This window comes from Patiria miniata, unplaced genomic scaffold, assembly GCF_015706575.1.
Source record: "Patiria miniata isolate m_02_andy unplaced genomic scaffold, ASM1570657v1 HiC_scaffold_7, whole genome shotgun sequence".
NCBI classification, from domain to species: domain Eukaryota; kingdom Metazoa; phylum Echinodermata; class Asteroidea; order Valvatida; family Asterinidae; genus Patiria; species Patiria miniata.
Genome location: NW_024037074.1, coordinates 586,098 through 608,558, shown reverse-complemented (window position 1 = coordinate 608,558; position 22,461 = coordinate 586,098). Strand labels below are relative to the sequence as shown.

At 40.1% G+C, this 22,461-nt stretch overlaps 1 protein-coding gene and 1 pseudogene across 6 annotated transcripts in view; one reads left to right on the top strand and one right to left on the bottom strand.

The window, feature by feature from the left end:
* The window catches only part of LOC119745316, a 49,999-nt gene extending 30,844 nt beyond the window's left edge, over positions 1-19,155 (top strand). For 2 of the 6 annotated variants that reach the window (XR_005273611.1, XR_005273609.1), the window contains 5 exons: positions 2,100-2,175; positions 2,346-2,473; positions 5,074-5,223; positions 6,003-6,038; positions 8,139-8,190. Coding sequence is in view for 3 of the 6 variants with exons in the window: in XM_038221602.1 (XP_038077530.1) it covers positions 2,100-2,114 (15 nt within the window). In the remaining 3 variants the exon portion in view is untranslated. Of the gene's footprint in view, positions 1-2,099; positions 2,176-2,316; positions 2,474-5,073; positions 5,224-6,002; positions 6,039-8,138; positions 8,191-19,117 lie in introns of those variants that run through there. The other 4 variants (XR_005273610.1, XM_038221602.1, XM_038221603.1 and 1 more) reach the window with 4 other exon arrangements.
* Positions 19,156-20,926: 1,771 nt separating this feature from the next.
* On the bottom strand, positions 20,927-21,757 carry LOC119746529 (annotated as a pseudogene).
* Positions 21,758-22,461: the final 704 nt, after the last annotated feature.

Here is a 22,461-nt window from a genome sequence, read left to right as displayed (position 1 = left end):
GGCATGTTATCGGAAGCAGAAGTATTTTTTCAGCCTAATCAAGAACCGGTTCCTGACATCGACGGTCGGGTACTCGGGTACCCGGTTCCAATGCACAGCCCTAGTAGTCCTATATTTTGCATTTTTTTTGTTTCCTGATTCAGCTTATCCTGTCAAGAGTAGTAAATGGGTTCTGTAATAAGAAAAAAATACAAATTTGGAAATTTTGAAATACATGAATATACATGTACAGGGTGAGGCAAAAAGAAAGTGACCAAATTTTAAAAATATTCGCTATCAATAGTTCAGCTTATCCTGTCAAGAGTAGTAAATGGGTTCTGTAATAAGAAAAAAATACAAATTTGGAAATTTTGAAATACATGAATATACATGTACAGGGTGAGGCAAAAAGAAAGTGACCAAATTTTAAAAATATTAGCTATCAATAGTTCTGGAAAAAAAAGAGTGGACTTGTTCTTCTTTTTCACAACACAAAATCTAATCGTATCAATAATGCTTCAGTCTTTATTTCAATTATTAAAATCTCATTTGTTTTTGAATGCTTGTGTGTCATCTGTAATTCTCACTAAAGCTCAATAGCTACATGTACCGATACCAGTGGTCCTGATTCCATGGACAGCTAAAAATAGGTTCTTTTGAGTAAAACATGCATTTAACTTCAGATGGCATGGATCAATTTCAGTAACTTTTTTTACGTTGAGTTAATGAACATGCTCGTGTAAGACATACATTTGTGTATCAAATTTGATTGCTTTCTAAGGAAACAAATTTGAATCTAGGTCACTTTCTTATTTTACTCGCCCTGTACAACACTATTGAATTCATATCACCCAACCCAAAATGTCATCTTATAAATAGTTGGGTTGCAGTACCTGCTGCTAGGTCAGATTCAAACCAGCCAGCAAAACCCCGGCAGGCTGTGTGGTCGAGTGGTAAGCTGTGTGCACTACATGTAGTAAGCAGGTGGTCCTGGGTTCGAGTCTCAACCGAGTATAGAATGTGCATTTTTCTTTCACAAGCACTGGGACAATACTCGGGAGTACACAGTGTCTATAGTACGTCCGTGACGGGCAAAAACCCAACACTGAAACTATTGCAAATTGGTGACTAAATAATAGTAAACATTTCATTCTCAACTTTAATGCAGTCGAGCTTGACATTGAACATTTGGAAGATAAAAGCAATGGTAGTGATAAATCACGGTTAACTGGCTCTGTCTAGGACGTTACACTTCCTTTCATAATGCTAGAATTGCCCATGTGTGTATTTCTTTTTGTTCTGACGAGTTCTGACAAAATGTTCTTCTGTTCTTGATAAAAAGGTTTTGTTTTTGAACTCCCCAGCAGAAAGGGAATCTCTTACTTTTTCTTTCATTTAATGATGATTATTGCAAAGACTGTGCCGTGGGTTTACTACCCAGAGTTCGAATTTGGAGTGTTTGGGAAACTTGCTAGCACAAATAACCAACAAGATATGGATGAATGTTTGAGACATGAAAGAAAAACTGGCGCCAGAAAATCCTAGTCAGGAGTGAGTGACATGGGAGCTTCTTAAAGAGTGAAAGTTGAGTGGGCTGATGCAATGAAACACAAATAAGAGCACAGGGAAACTTGACGCAAGTTTTAGTTTTGATGTTTGGATAATCAAGAAAGAAAATTAAAGTACAGGTATAAATAGTCACTGCATCAACATAGCATTGAAACCACACTCTCCTCCTTGAAATGGAAAGTGCACTTGGACTTTTGTTTTCAATTGATATACTTAGAAAGCATCCGTGAACTTCTTCTTGGTTTGGGGACAAATTGATCCACTTTGCAAGCAGACTGGTTCCAGGCCCATGCATTATCCGATACTGATTGTGGAGGTAACACCTTGAGTATACAGTGTTTATATGTCAGTGAAGGGCAAAACCAAATATTAATTTAGAAAAGAAATGTAATTTTGGGATGAAACTTGAAACTAGCGAAGGGAACAGAACTTTAAATCCCCCCCCCAACACAAACATTCCATCTTACAAATATTCATCTCCTTTCCTGTTACATTTGATTGCTGGCAATGGATTAACTGATGGAAATCCAATTGTTTGTTTCATCCCTCAGCTGCCAAGAAGATAAGGAGGAGGCATTGAAAGTACTCAACGGACACAAATGGAAAGGACAAGTGCTCAAAGCCAAGGTATTCACAAAGTCACTCGTGGTTTTTACTATTGGCACTTGCTTCTGTTGGCACTTTCAATGAATTTACATAACTAATCAACAGTCTTAGTATTGGCTACCAGTGCAAAGGGTCTAGTGGCTGCTATTGCTGTGGTTACAGGTTCACATTCCCGCAGTGACTCTCCGTAGCTTGCCAAGCCAGTTGAGGACCCGGACACTAAGAGCCTCGCTCTGAAGAGAAGCCAAGAGGAATCTGATGGAAATACCCAAGAAACTAAGAGGAGGAAGGAGGAGGACAGCTGACCAGTAGAAGAGAGGTGAAGACATTGAGATAGAATGCAGGGTTGGGCTGGATTTGAACCACCATCCATTAGAAAAGTACTCCGGTTCTCAACCAACCAAAATCATCACAACACTCATTTCTTCTTTCATGCAAGGGTACAAACAAATGGCTCATTTTATGGAAATTCATGAATTTTTTGGGGGATGATTTTGTCGGATATAGGAAGGTAGACCCCAGCCAATAATACCATTTATAAGGTTTGATACCCCTTGAAAGTTGAAGTGCAAAGAATGTGATTGCCTTCACTGTGGTAGATTTTTTTTGAGGAAGGGAAAGGAAATGTGTTACCTCAAGTACAGGGCGAGTCAAAAAAGTGGAACCCAAACCCCCAAAATGTATTTCATATTTAAAATATATGTAGCACCAAACATAATAATGACTGGAAAGCCAATTTCATAGGCTACTTTTAGATGAAATTTGCTCAATTCGCTTAAAGAATATCACCATTTAAACATAATGACCCTAAAACCTGTTTCGTCAAAACAAAAAAACAGTTAATATTGTATTCTGATTGCTAAGATCTACTGTTTTTTTAAAAGACGGGCCTCAAAAGGACTTTGTTAAATATTTTTAACTTTTAAGCTGAGGTTTTATTGCTGGTAATGTTGGAAGACAATTGTGATGATTCCTGAAATTGCATTTTTGGACAAAAGAGGTTTTGTGGTCATTGTCTTTAAATGGTGATAGTCTTTGAATGGATTGAGCAATTTCAGTAATTTTTTTTTCATCTAAAAGTAGCTTTTGAAATAGGCTTTCCAGTCATTATTATGTTTGGTGCTACATATTTTTTTATGCCCCGCGGCGAAGCCGAAGGGGCATACTGTTTCCGCCTTGTCCTTCCGTGGGTGGGTGGGTGGGTGGGTGTGTGGGTGTGTGTGTGGGTGGGTGGGTGTGTGGGTGTGTGTGTCCGGACAAATCTTGTCAGCGCGATAACTTGAGAAATACTTAACATATGAACTTCAAATTTGGTTAGTGGATTGACCTTGGTAATCCTAAGAAGCCTTTTGCATTTGGGGCCGAAAGGTCAAGGGTCAAGGTCACAGTGGCTGAAACAATAGAAATTTTGTCAGCGCGATAACTTGAGAAATACTTAACATATGAACTTCAAATTTGGTTTGTGGATTGTCCTTGGTAATCCTTAGAAGCCTTTTGCAATTGGGGCGGAAAGGTCAAGGGTCAAGGTCACAGTGGCTGAAACAATAGAAATTTTGTCAGCGCGATAACTTGAGAAATACTTTACATATGAACTTCAAATTTGGTTTGTGGATTGTCCTTGGCAATTCTAAGAAGCCTTTTACATTACGGGCCAAAAGGTCAAGGGTCAAGGTCACAGTGACTAAAACAAAAGAAATTTTGTCAGCGCGATAACTTGAGAAATACTTTACATATGAACTTCAAATTTGGTTTGTGTATTGTTCTTGGTAATCCTAAGAAGCCTATTGCATTTGGGGCCGAAAGGTCAAGGGTCAAGGTCACAGTAGCTGAAACAATAGAAATTTTGTCAGCGCGATAACTTGAGATATACTTTACATATGAACTTCAAATTTGGTTTGTGGATTGTCCTTGGCAATCCTAAGAAGCCTTTTGCATTTGGGGCCAAAAGGTCAAGGGTCAAGGTCACAGTGGCAAAAACAAAAGAAATTTTGTCAGCGCGATAACTTGAGATATACTTTACATATGAACTTCAAATTTGGTTTGTGGATTGTCCTTGGCAATCCTAAGGAGCCTATCGCATTGGGGGTCGAAAGGTCAAGGGTCAAGGTCACAGTGGCTAAAACAATAGAAATCTTGTATTTATTCTGAGATCATAGGGATTAGGGATTAATTCATATAAAACCTACAGAAGACACTAATGCTGTCAATGAACGTTCCATTTGACCAAGGTACATGTAATTTGATGTTAGAGTGGTGTTATGTCATGGAAACAGTCACGGTTGCGGGGCATTTGTGTTTGTAAACACACCTGACTTGTTTTAATTTGAAAACTAATTTTGGGGGTTTGGGTTCTGCTTTTTTGACTCACCCTGTAGTTCATGATCAGCACAAGAAAACCATTCTTACATCGAAGATTACTATTTTATGAACCAAACTTGTCAGTTTCAAAGGCCAGTTGACATTGTGAACATGAAATTTGTTGAGTGAAACTGTTACGTGGTCAGTTTACTCTTCCTTGCTATTTGTTTTCCTTGAAGGGACAGCATCAAAGCTTGCATGTCTGTGAAGAGTAAGTTGACCACATTTCTCTTGGTGTTTCAAGTCTTAAATTTACATTGCGCATGCACCACTTAAACTACAAACTGAAGTTATGAGAATGGTTTAATGTATGAAGACAGATCATAAGTTACTCACACAATCCATTATCCTTTATGAGATATGGTGGGCATGATACAAGGCGCTATTTGGTTTAGGTCAAGATATTTGGATTTACCCCAAATTTACCCCAATCAAATGTCGCCTTCTGATTGTGTCCGCCATATCTCAAAAAGGGTAATAGCAGTTGAAGCGTTCATAATATGAAAATTCTTAAGACTCTGAAATACTGAGTGTGCTTTTCGCTCTTCTCCCAATCTGCAGGTTAAACAACACGGTGACTCCACTGTGGAACCAGCCATATGAGGACCAGCTATCCACCAAACAGACCAACACCAGAGAGTTTCTGAGGGATTTATCCAAGATGCTGCAACAGAACATTGGGGAGATGTCTCCGTGGCTGAAGCAACAAAGGTGAGCTACCCGCCAAAGACATGGGATGGTTGTGGGCCAGAACGGAAATGTAATCTCCCTTGACAAAATGTTTCCAGACATAGTTCTCTGGCCAGTGGACTTACATACTGTACAGCTGTCCTGAATATTGGTAAAGCCCCAGAAGATGTTTTACCCAATTTTCTGAAATGAGCTGTCTTCCCTACACACAAAAGTCACCAAAAAAAAACCCCAGGAAAACCCAACCCAAAGCCAATCAATTCACAGCTGCTTGAGTGGGACTCGCACCGGCAACCAATGAGAGTTGAGGTGAACCTCAAGCCCCTGCTTAGAGAGACTCTCTCATTCAGGGGCAGATTGAGACCAACTGTCCCTGGACTTACTGGCAAACTGGAAAAAAACTGCTCATTGAATCCTGTCAACATGACTTTGCAAAGAAAATAGAGTAGTTCTGAGAGAAGCAAAGAGCAACCCTAGGCACTCTAAATTGAAAGTCAAATTTCAAATCATAGCATTTCTTTTTTTGTTTTCTTTTTTGGAGATAGAGCACACCTATCCACTAATATTGGTGCTCAAGACACTACTTCATTAAGTTAAAAGTGCAAATTGCCTGGAATGGACATAAAGTGTGCACACATGTAGATGTGAATGTGATGTGCCTGTCATGAACACTGCAACAGAAAGTTACAGAAAAAAATTCTCAGTAATTCCCCTAATTTCTTGTCAGGTCTTCATGAAACTTGGCCCTGGATAAATTGTGCAATAGTTTCAGTATCATGTCTTATTATTTTCATTGACAGATAACACTGTTGGTTTCCAGCTTGGCGCTTACAAAGGTAAGTATTTCCTCTGAAGTTTCCTTTTTGCAAAAGACGTAGATCAGCGTTTATGTTTGATTGGATCGGCTGTCAAGGGGCGTGGCCTATTAGTAGCTACTGCTGATCAATTCCAACCAATCAGAATGCAACACACAAAAAGATTGACAGGTGTACATATTGTGCATTGTCTAATATGTTTGTCAGGAATTAATTATTGAAAAGAAAGAAACAAGCCACAAAGACATAAACCCTTGTCATCCCCTTTGCTGACCAATATGTTGGCTTACTTTTGTGGCATGAATATTGAGGGTATATGTTTGTACTTTCAACATTGACTAGCAAGCTCTTTTACTCAATAGGGATTTTTCAAATATTACATTTGTACAAGCAAGAATTAGATATTAAATAAAAAATAATTCAGGAAAATCGCTGTTTGTTTAAATGTTGCTAGTGTACACTTTTATTTATTTCATCACTGATCTTGCTTTTACACGCAGATTTGTTTGTCCTGTAAAAAGTATGTGACTTTTAGAAACATGGTTTGACCTGCAATTTTTTTTCTCAAATATTACTAGGTGTCAGAAAGATGCAAGAGCTCAAACACCAATTTGGTGATAGTACATTTCTGTATTATTTGTGTTAAGAGTTTTAAACGCAATGAAATTGCAGCTTTAATGAACATATAAAAAGCTGCAATTCCTCGGATACTGTGCAAATTAAGATACATCTCGTAGGATGCCAACTTTACAACGACATTCATATTTTACAGCATTGATTTTTCAATCATCCAAATTCAAAGTACCCTTGAGTCCATCTATAAGAGATATTAGAATTTTACTTTGCATTTAAACATCATACAGACATGGAGCTTATAATGTAATACAACAGACTAGTGGTGCTACACAGATTATGTACAATTATAGAGCATGTTAGTCTCACCAGTTCACATTCACTTTTCATGTGAACATCTTGGTACCAAACACTGACTAGTCTAGCCACAGACTCCCGTCTTTGAACTCACCCAATACACCCAATGAACGAGATTTGGCCAGGATTGTCTGGATTTGTTCATTTTTTAAAATATGCATGACTTGCCGTTTGGGGAGCTGTTTTCTTGAGTTTTGTTTCCAAAATATGAAATGGCGGCCGAAGGTTGAATGAAAGAAATCATATATTTTGGCCAGATAATAATGATTGATAGTAATACAAAAATGGAAATTAAAAATACAAATGTTCCAATTCTTTAAAATCATAACTTTATTCTTGCGTTTATCGTAACGGTCGCCATGACGGTTCACCATGCCATTTTGGCCAACAACTGTACAAAATACAGTTTGTGTTTAACTTGAAAGGCTCATTATGATACACAAACAATATACAATCCTTGTCAATTTGTTTGTATTCACTCATTCCGTTAATTTGCCGAAAAATCCATTTGTGATCCATCCAAACCAAAATATAAAGGAATTGAGTGACTCTGCTTGTTATATAATTTACAGTAGTGAACCGTGGTTACACTATGGTATGGTTGGATTTTTCGTCCAAATGAGGGATTAAAAACAAATTGAAGAAGGTGATACGTTGTTTGTGTATCCTAATACGGCTTTCACGTCGAACACAATCTGTATTTTGTAAAAATATCGGTCAAAATGACATGGTGCACCGTCATGGTGAATCGTGTGCATTGACCATGTTACCAGCGCGTGCATGTGTGTATTATTATTTGAGCGCATACTACGCGCAATATCCGAATCCAATATCAAGGCTATTGTACATTCAGACAATCCCGGCCAAAATGGTTGGGACACTTGGAAACAACCTTAGCCTCCAACGGTCACCAACTCCCCGGCTCCCCCGGTCAATGTTGTTCTCTCCAGCGGATGGAGCACACACCGCGCAATGAGAGACAACATTGAGCGGGGGCTGGGAGGTTGGGGGCCCAGCGAGTTTTGGCCAGGAATGTATGTTTTTGAGGTCAACTTGCACGCTCTATGACAGTAGCCATAGACATCTCACTTGCTCCAATTAGACTTTAAAATGCCTTTAAAAAATAGCAAATTCAATGTATTTTCTTCTTTAATTAAAGTTGGTCTTTTAATCTTTTCGTTTGTCTATCAGGTCTTGACCCACAAGATAACCATTCCACCAGCACCTCTGACGTACCGGTGACTGGCGCTGCCATAACAGATCCTTATCACTATCTGACGCAACAGCACTTCACCTCAGAGATTTTCAAGATTGAGATCCAAAACCTCCCAGACATTTTGGATTTGCGGTGAGTTTGCTCCCTAAACCTTCAACCCTTGATATTGATAATTAACCATATTTTTTCCCAGCTAGTAGCTGTGTAGACACCTTTGATCCACCAGACTTAAATCCCATACTGTACATCTAAAGCCCACAATATGTCTGTGCTCTGCAGACAAAAATCTATCCAATGTGTAGTTGAAACAAAAAGCTTCTGCATTTTTTCCCCTTAGTGTTTTTTATGCCCCGCGGCGAAGCCGAAGGGGCATACTGTTTCCGCCTTGTCCTTCCGTGGGTGGGTGGGTGGGTGGGTGGGTGGGTGGGTGGGTGGGTGTGTGGGTGTGTGTGTCCGGACAAATCTTGTCAGCGCGATAACTTGAGAAATACTTAACATATGAACTTCAAATTTGGTTTGTGGATTGTCCTTGGTAATCCTAAGAAGCCTTTTGCATTTGGGGCCGAAAGGTCAAGGGTCAAGGTCACAGTGGCTGAAACAATAGAAATTTTGTCAGCGCGATAACTTGAGAAATACTTAACATATGAACTTCAAATTTGGTTTGTGGATTGTCCTTGGCAATTCTAAGAAGCCTTTTACATTACGGGCCAAAAGGTCAAGGGTCAAGGTCACAGTGACTAAAACAAAAGAAATTTTGTCAGCGCGATAACTTGAGAAATACTTTACATATGAACTTCAAATTTGGTTTGTGTATTGTTCTTGGTAATCCTAAGAAGCCTATTGCATTTGGGGCCGAAAGGTCAAGGGTCAAGGTCACAGTGGCTGAAACAATAGAAATTTTGTCAGCGCGATAACTTGAGATATACTTTACATATGAACTTCAAATTTGGTTTGTGGATTGTCCTTGGCAATCCTAAGAAGCCTTTTGCATTTGGGGCCAAAAGGTCAAGGGTCAAGGTCACAGTGGCAAAAACAAAAGAAATTTTGTCAGCGCGATAACTTGAGATATACTTTACATATGAACTTCAAATTTGGTTTGTGGATTGTCCTTGGCAATCCTAAGGAGCCTATCGCATTGGGGGTCGAAAGGTCAAGGGTCAAGGTCACAGTGGCTAAAACAATAGAAATCTTGTATTTATTCTGAGATCATAGGGATTAGGGATTAATTCATATAAAACCTACAGAAGACACTAATGCTGTCAATGAACGTTCCATTTGACCAAGGTACATGTAATTTGATGTTAGAGTGGTGTTATGTCATGGAAACAGTCACGGTTGCGGGGCATTTGTGTTTGTAAACACACCTGACTTGTTTATCTCTAAGATTTGTAAGGATAAGTTCTTTGTTCCTTGTTTTGAAAGAAACTAAACCAAAGTAGACAATAGAGTTTCACAGTTGACTTTGGCATAGATGTGCTTCAGAATAAATTTTTATTTTCTCTTCAAGACTTTTTTTACGTGTAAATTGTTTAGTCTGTCATTAAGGTTTTGCTCAGATCTAGGTTACTTAAAAAAAAGTGAAATGGCACTCTGCACTTTTTACATGTAGAGTTTTACAGCTCATAAAAGATCACAGACATAACGTAGCGCTTGAATTATCTATAACTGAATAAAATTAGATGCAGATCAAAAAATGACATTTTGCAAAAGACGTAGATCAGCTTTCATGTTTGATTGGATCGGCTGTCGAGGGGCGTGGCCTATTAGTAGCTAATGCTGATCAATTCCAACCAATCAGAATGCAACACACAGAAAGATTGACAGGTGTACATATTGTGCATTGTCTATTATGTCTGTCAGGAATTAATTATTGGAAAGAAAGAAACAAGCCACAAAAGACTTAAACCCTTGTCATCCCCTTTGCTGACCAATATGTTGGCTTACTTATGTGGCATGAATATTGAGGGTATATGTTTGTATTTCCAACATTGTCCAGCAAGCTCTTTTACTCAGTAGGGATTTTTCAACAATTACATTTGTACAAGCAAGAATTAGGTTTTAAATAAAAAAAATCAGGAAAATCACTGTCTGTTTAAATGTTGCTTGTGTACACTTTTATTTATCTTATCACTGATCTTGCTTTTACACGCAAATTTGTTTGCCCTATAAAAAGTATGTGACTTTTAGAAACATGGTTTGCCCTTCAATTTTTTTGCCAAGTATTACTAGGTATTTGAAAGACGTAAGAGCTCAAACACTGATTTGGTGATAGTACATTTCTGTATTATTTGTGTTTAGAGTTTTAAATTACACAAGGAAATTGCAGCTTTAATGAACATATAAAAAGCAGCAATTCCTTGGATACTGTGCAAATTAAGATACATCTTGTACGATGCTAACTTTACAACGACATTCATATTTCACGGCATTGATTTTTCAATTTCCCAAATTTGAAGTACCCTTGAGTCCATCTAAGAGAAATATCAGAATATTGCTTTGCATTTAAACATCATACAGACATGGAGCTCATAATGTAATACAACAGACTAGTGGTGCTACACAGATTATATGTACAATTATAGAGCATGCAAGTCTCGCCAGTTCACATTCACGTTTCATGTGAACATCTTGGTACTAAACACTGACTAGTCTAGCCACAGACTCCTGTCTTTGAATTCAACCAATGCAGGGATGTGGAGGTCAACATTTTTTCAGTTTACTAAAGTAATCAACTTGCAATATTGTTTTAATGTGTTGTAAATTGGAATGATGATTTCTTGTTCAGAACCCATTCTTTGCCCTTGACTGGATAAACCTAGTAAAATCACCTAGGTTTTTGAGGTCAACTTGCACGCTCTATTGACAGAAGTGGAGTACAAATTGCTGACTTCAACTGTCAACTACATTTTTTTTCCAGATAGTAGCCGTGAAGACACCTTTAATACACCAGACTTAAATCCCATACTGTACATATAAAGCCTACAATGGTCTCGTATATCATATATCTGTGCTCTGCAGCAAAACATCTATTCAATTGGATTTCTCCTTGCTAAAGATAGAATTCAAGAAAGTTTGAACAAAAATTCTGCACTTTATTTGGTCTGCAAAAAGTATTTTCCACGTTGTGCTACATGTACATGTATGCACAAAGATTGGTGTAATGTATTTGGAATCAGATGCTCCTAATGCATAACTTGCAACTTTGTTGATCTGTTACTTAGGCTGTGTCTGAAACGGGCTTCTGGCGCTATGGCTACGGCTATTGTCAGATTGTTCCCATGTAATTGTTATGGGTGAAGACCTAGACAATATAGCTCTAGCCATATCAATTTTTTAATCTGTTCATTTGTGCATCAGGTCTTGACCCACCATTCCAGCAGCACCTCTGACGTACCAGTGACTGGTGCTGCCATAACGGACCCTTATCACTATCGGACACAACAGCATTTCACCTCAGAGATCTTCAAGATTGAGATCCAAATCCTCCCAAGACACTTTGGATTTGCGGTGAGTTTGCTCCCTAAATATTGAACCCTCAATAACAATAACCATACAGTTTGTGCCTTTTTAGGAGTATGTATGTATTGTGCTCCATGCTTGGGATTTGTCAAGGTCTGTTAATAACAGAATCAAAAGGCTGTAAAATGAATTTCACTAAAACATGAAATATCCAAGCCCTGTGTTTGTTTGACCACATTTAACGTACACTTTTTTGCAATGCACCTAAATGAACCTAAAATTAGTTGCATTGTTCATGTCTAAAAGTTTGTACATTTAAATATCTCATTGGCTGCATGGTATGTGCTAATGAACGTAACAGTCACATCAAACTTGATCAAAACACTTTTGTTAACATTATTTTCCCCTCAAACAGCAGTGACACTGAAGTTCCAGCTCATGACATCACTGTATTTCTCATGAACATACATCTTGGCACCATCATGAAAATATGTAAAAGCCTGAAACATCCAAAGACTTGGAATACAGAGGTGCATTTCCTAAAATAAAAACCTCCAAATCTGTTTCAAAAGCACTTAAAAAAAAAATCTTTATTTACAGTGAACTTTCAGGGTTATCCATATGTTAGTACCAATACATGTACATTTTCATACTGAAAAAAGTAACAAACTTGCTCATTTAAAGGAAAGGTAGATCATTTGTCATTTGTGCATTTTTTTTTTCATTTGAAGCTACAAAAGTGTTCAAAATCTAAAAACGGGTGCTTAACAACTAACATGATGAAGCTCTGTGAATGCAGTATATTCCAAACATATACTCTAAGATCTCAGGTTCAATTCAAAAGTTGCTGAGTCATGTTTTATATTGCGTCTGAATTCAGCCCCAGGGACACATTCTCATTCAGTCAATTACAGCTACGCGATGTCATGCACTGAACTGACATATAATACCAACCTAGTGTGCGTGTACGTCGTGTCGACGCTTGCGCACATATTCATGGATTCACCAAATTTACAAACCAACTACATGAACTAACATGATGCATCGTTGAAAATTGCTGTCTCTCATTGTTTCCTTCAAAATGACAGCATGCCAGAAAGAAAGATTTCACAGGGAGTTTAGTGCCATTAAAACCAAAAGCCTTTTAACAGTAATTTTGTCAGTTACTTTTTGGGTAGCTGCAAATGATCTACTCTACCTTTAAACACGAACAAATGTTTGATTCAAATAATTAAACTATTTGGGATTTGTTCATTTCTGAACCTTTTACATACATACATTGCATGAATACCAGCTGTTCCCTTTACTGATAGTTGGTTGCAATCTGCTCTGGGCAGGCCTGCACATTACTGATGTCATGGTGCGTACATGTATTGGCAATTCGCTGAAGTAAAACACATTTCAACTCCAGCATATTGTGTTGTTAATGTTTCTCGATGTCAAATCTACTTCATTGGCATTCCAATGAAGAAGATGTATGAAACGGCCTTAAATCTGCTCTACACTTTGAACACAGCAAGTTCAAAAGCAGCACTCACTCTACACACTGCTGCCCTTAAAGACAGCTTGCACTTATCAGGTACCAGTGAACATTGTTCTTGACAACTTTCCAAAGATTAAATCCCTTCTGGTTCTGGATGTGCATACTGCTGCCCTTGTGCTGAAGGCTCAGTGCCAGTCAGCCCAGGACATTGTTCCTGAGAACTTGCAAGTGACTGCTGGCTTTCTGCTGGTTCTAGATGTTCACACTGTTCCCCTTGCATGGATAGCTTGCAGTCAGTCAGACTAGAGCATTGTTCCTGATGAGAACTTGCAAGGGCTGGGGTCCGCGCTGGTTCTGCATGTACCTCAACATGCACTTGAACATGCTGCTGACTGTGCATGGATGCCTTGCTGCCGCATTGCATGCAACATTGTTCTTGACAGCTGTCCAGTGACTGCTGACTCTCTGTGTGTTGTGCATGCCCTTGGCCTGGTGGCTTGCTGCTGCTTGGCCTGGCAGCATGGTGCTCTTGGTCATTTTCTTCCTGTGGAATCACACGAAGCTCAATCTGCTTCCCTGGCTGCGATGGTCGGCTGGGATTCCGTCTCGGGCAGCAACGACAGCACAGTTTGAGGAATGAGAAAGCCTTGACTACAGCTTCACGAAAGTCAGTGTTTGTGGCACTGTAGACCATGGAATTAATGGAGCTATTGATCAGTTGCAAAATTGTAATGCATGTAGTCAGAATATGTATTGTCTCTGCAAGTTCCACATTGGCAACAATCTTAGCAGTTAAAGTATACTTTGATGCCACTACAAGTCCATGAATGGTCATAATTGCAGCTGCAGTGTACAGTGAGTTCAGAATGAAGAAAACAGCAGTGTTGATGATAACCATGCAGAGGACCTTGCCTGCTCGCTTGGGACGGTTCGGCAACAGGGCTGATTGCTTGCACACTTTCAATACTACATAGATGTACAAAGCAAGAGTTGCTATCAAAGAGGCAATGTTGATAATGGAAAGAATCCCAAAGTAGACTTTAGTGGAGACAGCATCTGTTAATGGTAAGAAAATCAGAATCACACCAACAATAATTGTTGGCACCCAGAGTCCTGCTGATATCTTTGCTGCCCGAGATTTAGAGGCTTTTTCCTTGAATGTCAAAGGATTGCGTACTGCAGAGAATCTCTCAGCCGCTATTGTAATCACAAAGAAATTAGAAGTAGCAAAGAACGTGTATTGGACACTTGTTATTGCCTTGTTGACCAATAAGTTGGACTCTATAGGTGGAAACACTGCAAATATGAAGCGAGTCATAAGTAGGAGGGAGTCAGCCACAGCCAGATTGGATAAGTAGATGTTGATGATTGTACGCATGGACTTCACTCGAATGACTGTGAAGAGAAAGACAAAGTTTAAGCAGAGGCCAATTGGTGCAATGATTTCAGCACTTAACCATTTCATTTGATTAGCTCTTTCTTCACTCATGTAAAAGTTCTGGAGGTGCTTTGCAACTTCAGTTTTCCACCCAGTTGATGGAGTGGAGGTGTTTTGGTAGCCATCACCCATAGTTCATGCACAATGTAGCATTGAGCTCCGTGAGTTACATTTTATTCAGATGCAGCAAAGAATGTTCTTCTCTATTTCAAGATCACTCCAGATTTATACTTACAGGGATTGCAAGACTTTAAACAAAGTGTAATTGAAACAGAAAGTTTCTTTTTCGTTTCTCTCCTTCCCCCCCCCCCACATTTCTGTCCGATTTTAATGCATGTGACTATCTTGTGGTATCAGTTCCTGTAACCAAAGCAGATGCATGTACATGTAAGTCAGTTTCACTACTTGCACTGACATGAAATCTGAGCATTGAATTTGTTTCACTTTTAATTATTTGCTCCAGATTAAACATGCATATTGTGTACATGTAATTGTTGTTTGTATGCAAGTCGGCCCTTCATAAGGCATACATGTAAATGCCACTCAATGTGAGTGCTACCGTACAAGCTGAAAAGACAGAAAAAAAGAAGATGATAGAAAAGGAAGACAATTAAGTTTAGCATGTGAGAGATGCATGTTCACATTGTGTTTAAAGTGGGCGAGTCAAAAAGAAAGTGACCCGCACCCAAGATTTTTTTTCTTTAAAAGCAATCAAATTAGATACACCGAAGAAGTATGTCTTAAAAGAGCATGTTCTTCCATTCATCTGAAAAAACACAATTACTAACATTGATCCATGCCATCCAAAGTTATGCATACATAAAAAGAACCCATTTGTGTAGCTGTCCAAGGAATGTGATAATATTAAAAGCTAAATGAGCTAAGTGAGAATTACAGATTACACACAAGTATTCAAATACAAGTGAGAGTTTAATGATTGAAATATTCACTATCAGGTTGTGTGTTTTGAATATGAGAAACAAGTCAACTCTCTGTTTCTTTGAAATATGGTTGGTAATTTTTGTATCTTTTCCTTTGCAAGTTCTGGTTCATTCACGGAGGTGGGAAAACGATGGATGTTTCATTGTCCTCAATGGGTACATGTATTATCAGTTCGCAGCACGGTAATTGATAAGTGGTGGACAGCCAAGTTTTGTGATCATTTTATAGAAATAGACATAAATTGGGAATAGAGTATGCAATTTAAGTGAAATTTTCACAGTTAATAGTCAATAAGATGTACTATCCATGTTTTTTTTTAACATAGAACGAGCCAAATATTTTAAACATTTTTCAAATTCTGTCACTTTCTTTTTGACTCATCCTGTAGTTGGTTCAACCGGTTACGTGGGAATATACTTGATGAATACCTCCTGAAATGGTTTTGGGGAAAATGACAGTATATGGATGTGATTGGACAGAGGAGCAGGTAGTTGGTAGCTGGTTTCAATTTGGTAATGTTACTGACGACGGAAAGTAACATTCACTCAAAACATCTTTAAGCACTAATTTTACTTTGTGCAAAGGTGTATAGATGTAGACAACAGCAAAAAAGAGGAGATTTTCTTTTCTCTCAATCCATGCTGTCTTTTTTCCCCAAAATGAATTGTGTTCTTCCCTTGGATGTTGATTTATTTACCCATACAACAATTCTGTACTTCCCTTCTGTTTGATATTCAATTTTGATCTGATAAGGAATGAAGTCAAATGGAAGTTTTTATTCACAAATCACAAGTTGATCTCTTTTATCTGTTGCCTTTTTTTTCTTTCCTGGGCGAATGTTGATTGTCATATGATAAGAGGGTTATGTTTTTTTCACTTTCTGGGGTTGTTGTCATTTGAAATCAGTCTCTGCCTTGCCTGACAATCAAGTTGATGTCGTCATATTCTCAGTTTTGTTGATGGAACATCTTTGCAAGGCAATTTGCAAGGGCTAACTACTTGGTCCTAAATACGTGGTGACATGAACTAGTTAAGGTTTGCGGTACCACCATGTAGAAGTCTCTTTTGGGAAGATGTGTGGCTCTGAAAAGAACCGGATGGTTCTTTTCAGAACCACACCTTTTCCGAAAAGAGACTCTACATGCCTACATGTACATGGTATTACTGCAAACTGCAAACCTTCACTAGAACACTGTCTTCCACAAATGTGACAATTGGGAAGGGAAAAGTGTGCTTGTCTATTTTTAATTGGGAGGGGGAATGTAATCCCCAACCCCTTTTCTTCGCCTGACATCCCCCTCCCCCCCCCCCCCCCTCACCTGATACTATGTAAATGTTCAATAATTGCGTTGTTTATGTTTCAGTGATAGATATAAAGTGTTTGAGGACCTACATGGATCTGTTCGGGCCTACAACGACTCCCATTCACTGAGCGGATTCGGGATTACCCATCGAGAACTCAAAAAGATAGGAGAGACCAAGGCCAGTTTCTTTGGTAAAATTATCCAGTCAGGTAAGACAAACATCTGTGAAGACTCATTTGCATTGGTCCACATCTCAATTCTATGTGAATGATTGTGAAATTTGAAAATGTGAATCAGAAAGAAGGAATCAACTTCAGTACAATTGGTTTTCATCCATTTAATTATTGCTATTCTTTTTCATATATGTACTTTTTGTTGCCCTGGCCGAAGTATTTTACAAACACTGTACACTCGAGTGTAGTCCTAGGGCTTGCACGGAGCAAAGACACAAGCTTTCTTCGGGTTGGACACAAACCCACAATCTTCTGCTTCCTAGTGCAAATGCATTAACCACTTGACCACTGAGCTTGCTGTGGCCAGCTGGCCGTTTGGAGTCTGATGTAGCAGCGCTTAACCCAACTTTGTTTGTGTAGGAGGTCATTAGTTTGAGTCCCACCTAAGCCTTCGGACAACACTAAGTGTACAGTGTTTACAAAATATGTCTGTGAAGGGCAAACAAAAATCCAATATAAAAAAGATAATTTACATCTCGTAATTTTGTTTTCCTGCCCAGGTTCCCATCCAGATGATCCTTAATAAGACAGCAGACGGTACAGGCATCAACTCCAACACCCTGGCCTTACAGATGAAGGGACATCCTGAGCAGAGGGACTAGCTCCATGTCGTCACCTCATGGGGGCCTTTGCCTGTCTACCCTGGGGTGGTCAACTCAGAATTACCTGGTAGGTACAGTGGACTCTGTGACCAAGTACCAGTGTTGTAGTCAGGTCACCAACGTCAAGTCCAAGTCCGAGTCTCCAATCATAGTTCATACCATATACTGTTTAAGAGAAAACCCACGGAGAAGTATTGCCCCCCCCCCAAAAAAAAAGAAGATTATTCGCAACAAATCCAAAGAGTGGTCGGGTTGTGCCCAACCACTCAAAAATCTGATTTAAATCAAATAAATCTGATTTTTGTTTAATTTTTTTTTTTTTTTAAATCACAAAAATCACCAACCAGTTGGTTTAAATTTGTTCATGTTACTGATTATGGAAAGTAGAATTCACATTGTTCATGTATGCAGATCTTTGTATGGTAGATAAAAACAAAAAGACAATTTTCATTTTTAAAAGTCAGTGCTGCCTATCCTCAACAATGTTTTCTTCTGCTGATGAATTGTTCAACTGCTAGGTTTTATTTTAAGGGAAAAGTACTTGTACTTGTTTTGCCATTTTAGTCATCTGTATGCAACCCTCTGAAAAAAGTTCTTTTTGGTTGTATTTGCACACTATGAGACCCGCCTGCTGAGTAGACTGGTTCCTGGTCATTGTATATTCTGATAGGGGTGGGAAACAGTCAACCACATGAGAACTGAATAAAAGTCAGGCTGCATTTGTTCCTTCATTTTCATTTTTGTGTCCCCACTCACAGCCAGTATTATACGCAACAAGTGTGAGTTTACCATGGGCAAGAGTGTAGATGGCATCGGTGAGTTAAACTGACATTCATTTTTATTTATATCCAATCTTTTCATGTTTGTTCTGCATCCTTTGGATTTGATGATTTCTGGGCAACTCTGAAGTGTCATTGGTGGGATGTGAACCCCATGCCCCTGCTTATAGAAACTCTCTCATCCAGAAGTAGATTGAGACCAACTGTCCGTGGACCCACTGGCAAACTGGGTCTCATCACGGCATAAACACCAGGGGGTGGGGGATTTATTCCTACCCATGTTTTGACCAGGGCAGTGGGGAAATGGGCAATGGCATTATCATGGGGAAAATGCTGCTCATTGAATCCTGTCAGCATGGCTTTACAAAGAAGTTGAAGTAGTTCTGAAATAAGCAAAGAGTAATTCTAGGCAATCTAAAATGAAAGTAAAATTTGACATAAAAGCATTTATTTTCTTGTTTTTTTTTTAAGGATAGAGCACACCTATCCACCAGTATTGGTGTTCAAGGCACTGCATCATTAAGTTAAAAGTGCACATTACCTGGAATGGACATAACATTTTCATACAATGTGCCTGTTATGAACACCTCAACAGAAAGTTTCTGGATTTTTTTCTCAGTTTTTTCCCTAATTTCTTGTTGGTCTTCATGAAACTTGGGCCTGAATAAATTGTGCAAACGTTTCAGTTTCATGTCTTATTATTTTCATTGACAGATAACACTGTTGGTTTCCGGCTTGGCGCTTACAAAGGTAAGTATTTCCTCTGAAGTTTCCTTTTTGCAAAAGACGTAGATCAGCTTTCATGTTTGATTGGATTGGCTGTCGAGGGGCGTGGCCTATTGGTAGCTAATGCTGATCAATTCCAACCAATCAGAATGCAACACACAGAAAGATTGACAGGTGTACATATTGCGTATTGTCTAATATGTCTGTCAGGAATTAATTATTGAAAAGAAAGAAACAAGCCACAAAAGACTTAAACCCTTGTCATCCCCTTTGCTGACCAATATGTTGGCTTACTTTTGTGGCATGAATATTGAGGGTATCTGTTTGTACTTTCAACATTGACCAGCAAGCTCTTTAACTCAGTAGGGATTTTTCAACAATTACATTTGGCCCTAGAGAGGACGAGAGAGAGCACACGGACATGGATATAAGTGGTCAGCTTCGGCTAACCTTTGCCGAGCGTTTATTGCTCTTGATGATACAGTCCCATGTATCTTACATGTATTAACCAATACAATATTACCGTGTTTGCATTGTCTGCTATTACACTGTATGCTGAGGCCCCGCAATGCAAGAATTTGGTTATCAAATAACGATGACAATGAGTGTTGTAAACCACCAAACCATGCAATTAAGCATAAAGTTACAGGTATACTAAGCGCAGCAAGTTACACCAAATAAATTACACTGAGTCTTAATACAATGGTTATCAAGCTACAATAAACCACAGATATGAACAACACTTACAGTTATATAAAATATATAGCAAAAGTGAACGGTGGCAATGAAAACTTTAGGATCAGGGGTTATAATCAAGGTATAGAGTAATCAGAATATTAGGTGATTAGCTAGAATTAAGATTCTGGTGATTGGTTTTATACAAAATTAGTCGTTCTGATTTCCTAACCCCCCTAGTTCCACCTTGGGCATGTCCCCGCCCCCCTCATTTCTGCCAAACAAGTTACGAATACAGGAACTTGCCAACCCCCCCCCCCCCCCCCAAGCAGTGAACCAATGAGCCAAGCGCGTTGACTGGGAACCGATAACCCTACTGTAAAATGACCCGAGCAATTTTAGCACAGAAGACACCTAATGTTTACTTGAATGGCTAGTTTTAAGACCACACCGAGGTGCTAACTGACCGGTGAGCTATGGACAGCAACTTACGACGAGGGAGGATGGAGGAGGGAGGATGGAGAAGGGCTGATGGGTGTGTTGTAAAAAAGGCCAGGGCTGCCGAAATATTTTTGCAGAATTGTTGGCTGCCCAGGGAGGACAGATGGAGGCCGTCCCGCCAGTAGAGAGACTGCTGGCTAGAGTTGATAGTGCAGGAGTGCACAATCCCGTGGGCATTTCCCAGGTTTTTACACACCCTTTGAGCATACTTATTCAGAGCGTTGACATTTCTCTTGCCAACCCCCGGGCGCTCTTCTCCATAGTAGAACAGACGCTTGAGAATGTCCGACCAAACTATGCGTGTGTGAGGCAGCATGTGTCTTAACCCCTGTAAGCCCTCCTCCAACCTGCCTCGGATCTCTTTAACGGGAATTGAAAATAAATCGTTGGTCCCCAGGTGGATCACAATGGTGGTAGGAACCGGGGAGTGTTGGAGTTGTGCTCGGATAGAGGGGACCATCGATGATATTTTGGCACCCCGCACGCCCCGCCAAGTGAGCAGCCCCAATGATGGCTCATTTAGGGCATGTTCGCCGCCGCGGAAGACAATGCTGTCACCAACCACCCAGGTGCGTGTTGTACCTGTGGAGTTAAGCAAAACAAAAGCAGAACCCGGGATGCAAATGACATGTTACAGCTGGGGCAGCCCTGTGTGGGAGGGAGGGAGGACTTTGTCAGGCCGGATGTACAGATTAACGGCTTGGGATTTCCAGCGGCCTAATAATTGGATCTGCGGGACCGGGGTTCCATTCAGAGCAGCGGAAGTGGCCGCCCCAATGCGGAAACTATGGGGGCTAAAGCCCTGAGGGGGAAGACCTAGGGCCACTAAGGATTTACGCAGCATTTGGCTGAACTGGTAGGTTGTTAGGGGTGTACCGTCTACATGAACAAAAATGGGCCTGAAAGGTGTGGGCGCAAGAGGAGGTAACTTGAAACCATGTTCACGGGGCTAGTGGGGGAGTGGTGATCCCTATGAAAACGCAGTTCAACCGAATCGCCCCGTTGATCAGTTTTGGAAATTCTGAGCCTGACCACCAGTACAGAGTGATCATTGCTTTCAAACCAGACGTCATGAAAGTTGAGGGTTCGGTCATGCCCGGCGGATTTGCTAGCAGTTGTTAGTTCCCCAACTTGGAAAAAAACGAAAAAAGCCAGTGAAAATGCGGCACAGAAAAGTGCAGCCTCAAGATCCGATGAGGTGATTGCACGCAGAATGTTGCATATTTTTTCGAGGAGTTCTGCCGTGATGGGGCGCCTAGCGTCGCAGCGGCGGCCCTGGCGGCGGCAACCCTCCCTCATTTTTCGAACGATGAAGCTGTCGGTGGGGTCGGGCCATCCGTTAATTTTATGTACATAAGCAGCCGCGGCTGTATACGTACTGATTGTGGAAGGGGCGAGGCCTTCTAGTGAGAGATGGGCAATAAAAGCTGCAATGTGGCCACATGGAGCTGGCCAGAGGGGTGGGAGGCAAGCATGATGCCAGAATTGGATGAACTGTTCCACGCCCTTGCTATATGTTCCCCAAGTACTACTCGCGAAGGATGCCCCCAGGAGTCGGAGGGCTTCCGTGTTTATAGCCTCCATAGAAATGGTGGGACCTCCAGCCCGTCTTTGGCTGCTGAGGGAGCGACCTCTCGAAATCGATTCATCTGTGAACGGGAGAGCGCGTCAGCGATGTTATTATGTATTCCCGAAATGTGTCTGGCCTTGAAGCTAACGTTGTCATGGAGGCACTGGAGGACAAAGAATCGGACCAGTTTCATGATCTTCCCACATTTTGATGACTGTTTGTTAATTATTGATACCACTGCCTCATTGTCTGACCTGATAATTATTTTCTTCCCGGCAAGGGATTTCCCCCATAGTGTGAGAGCCACAACTAGTGGGAAGAATTCTAGCCAAGCGATGGACGGGTTGTCATCCTTGACAGATTGAGGCCAGATCCCGGTAAACCATTGGCCCAGAAAGAACCCCCCAAATCCTATGCCCCCACTAGCGTCTGTGAATAGTTGAAGATCTTCGTCTAGTGCCCAGTACTGGTCAGGAATTATTGTCCTCCCGTTAAAGCTACGCAGGAACACATGCCACATGTTCAGGTCTTCCTTCGCACCCTTTGAAAGCCTAATTAGGTGCCAAGGTTGCTTTACGTTTTTTGT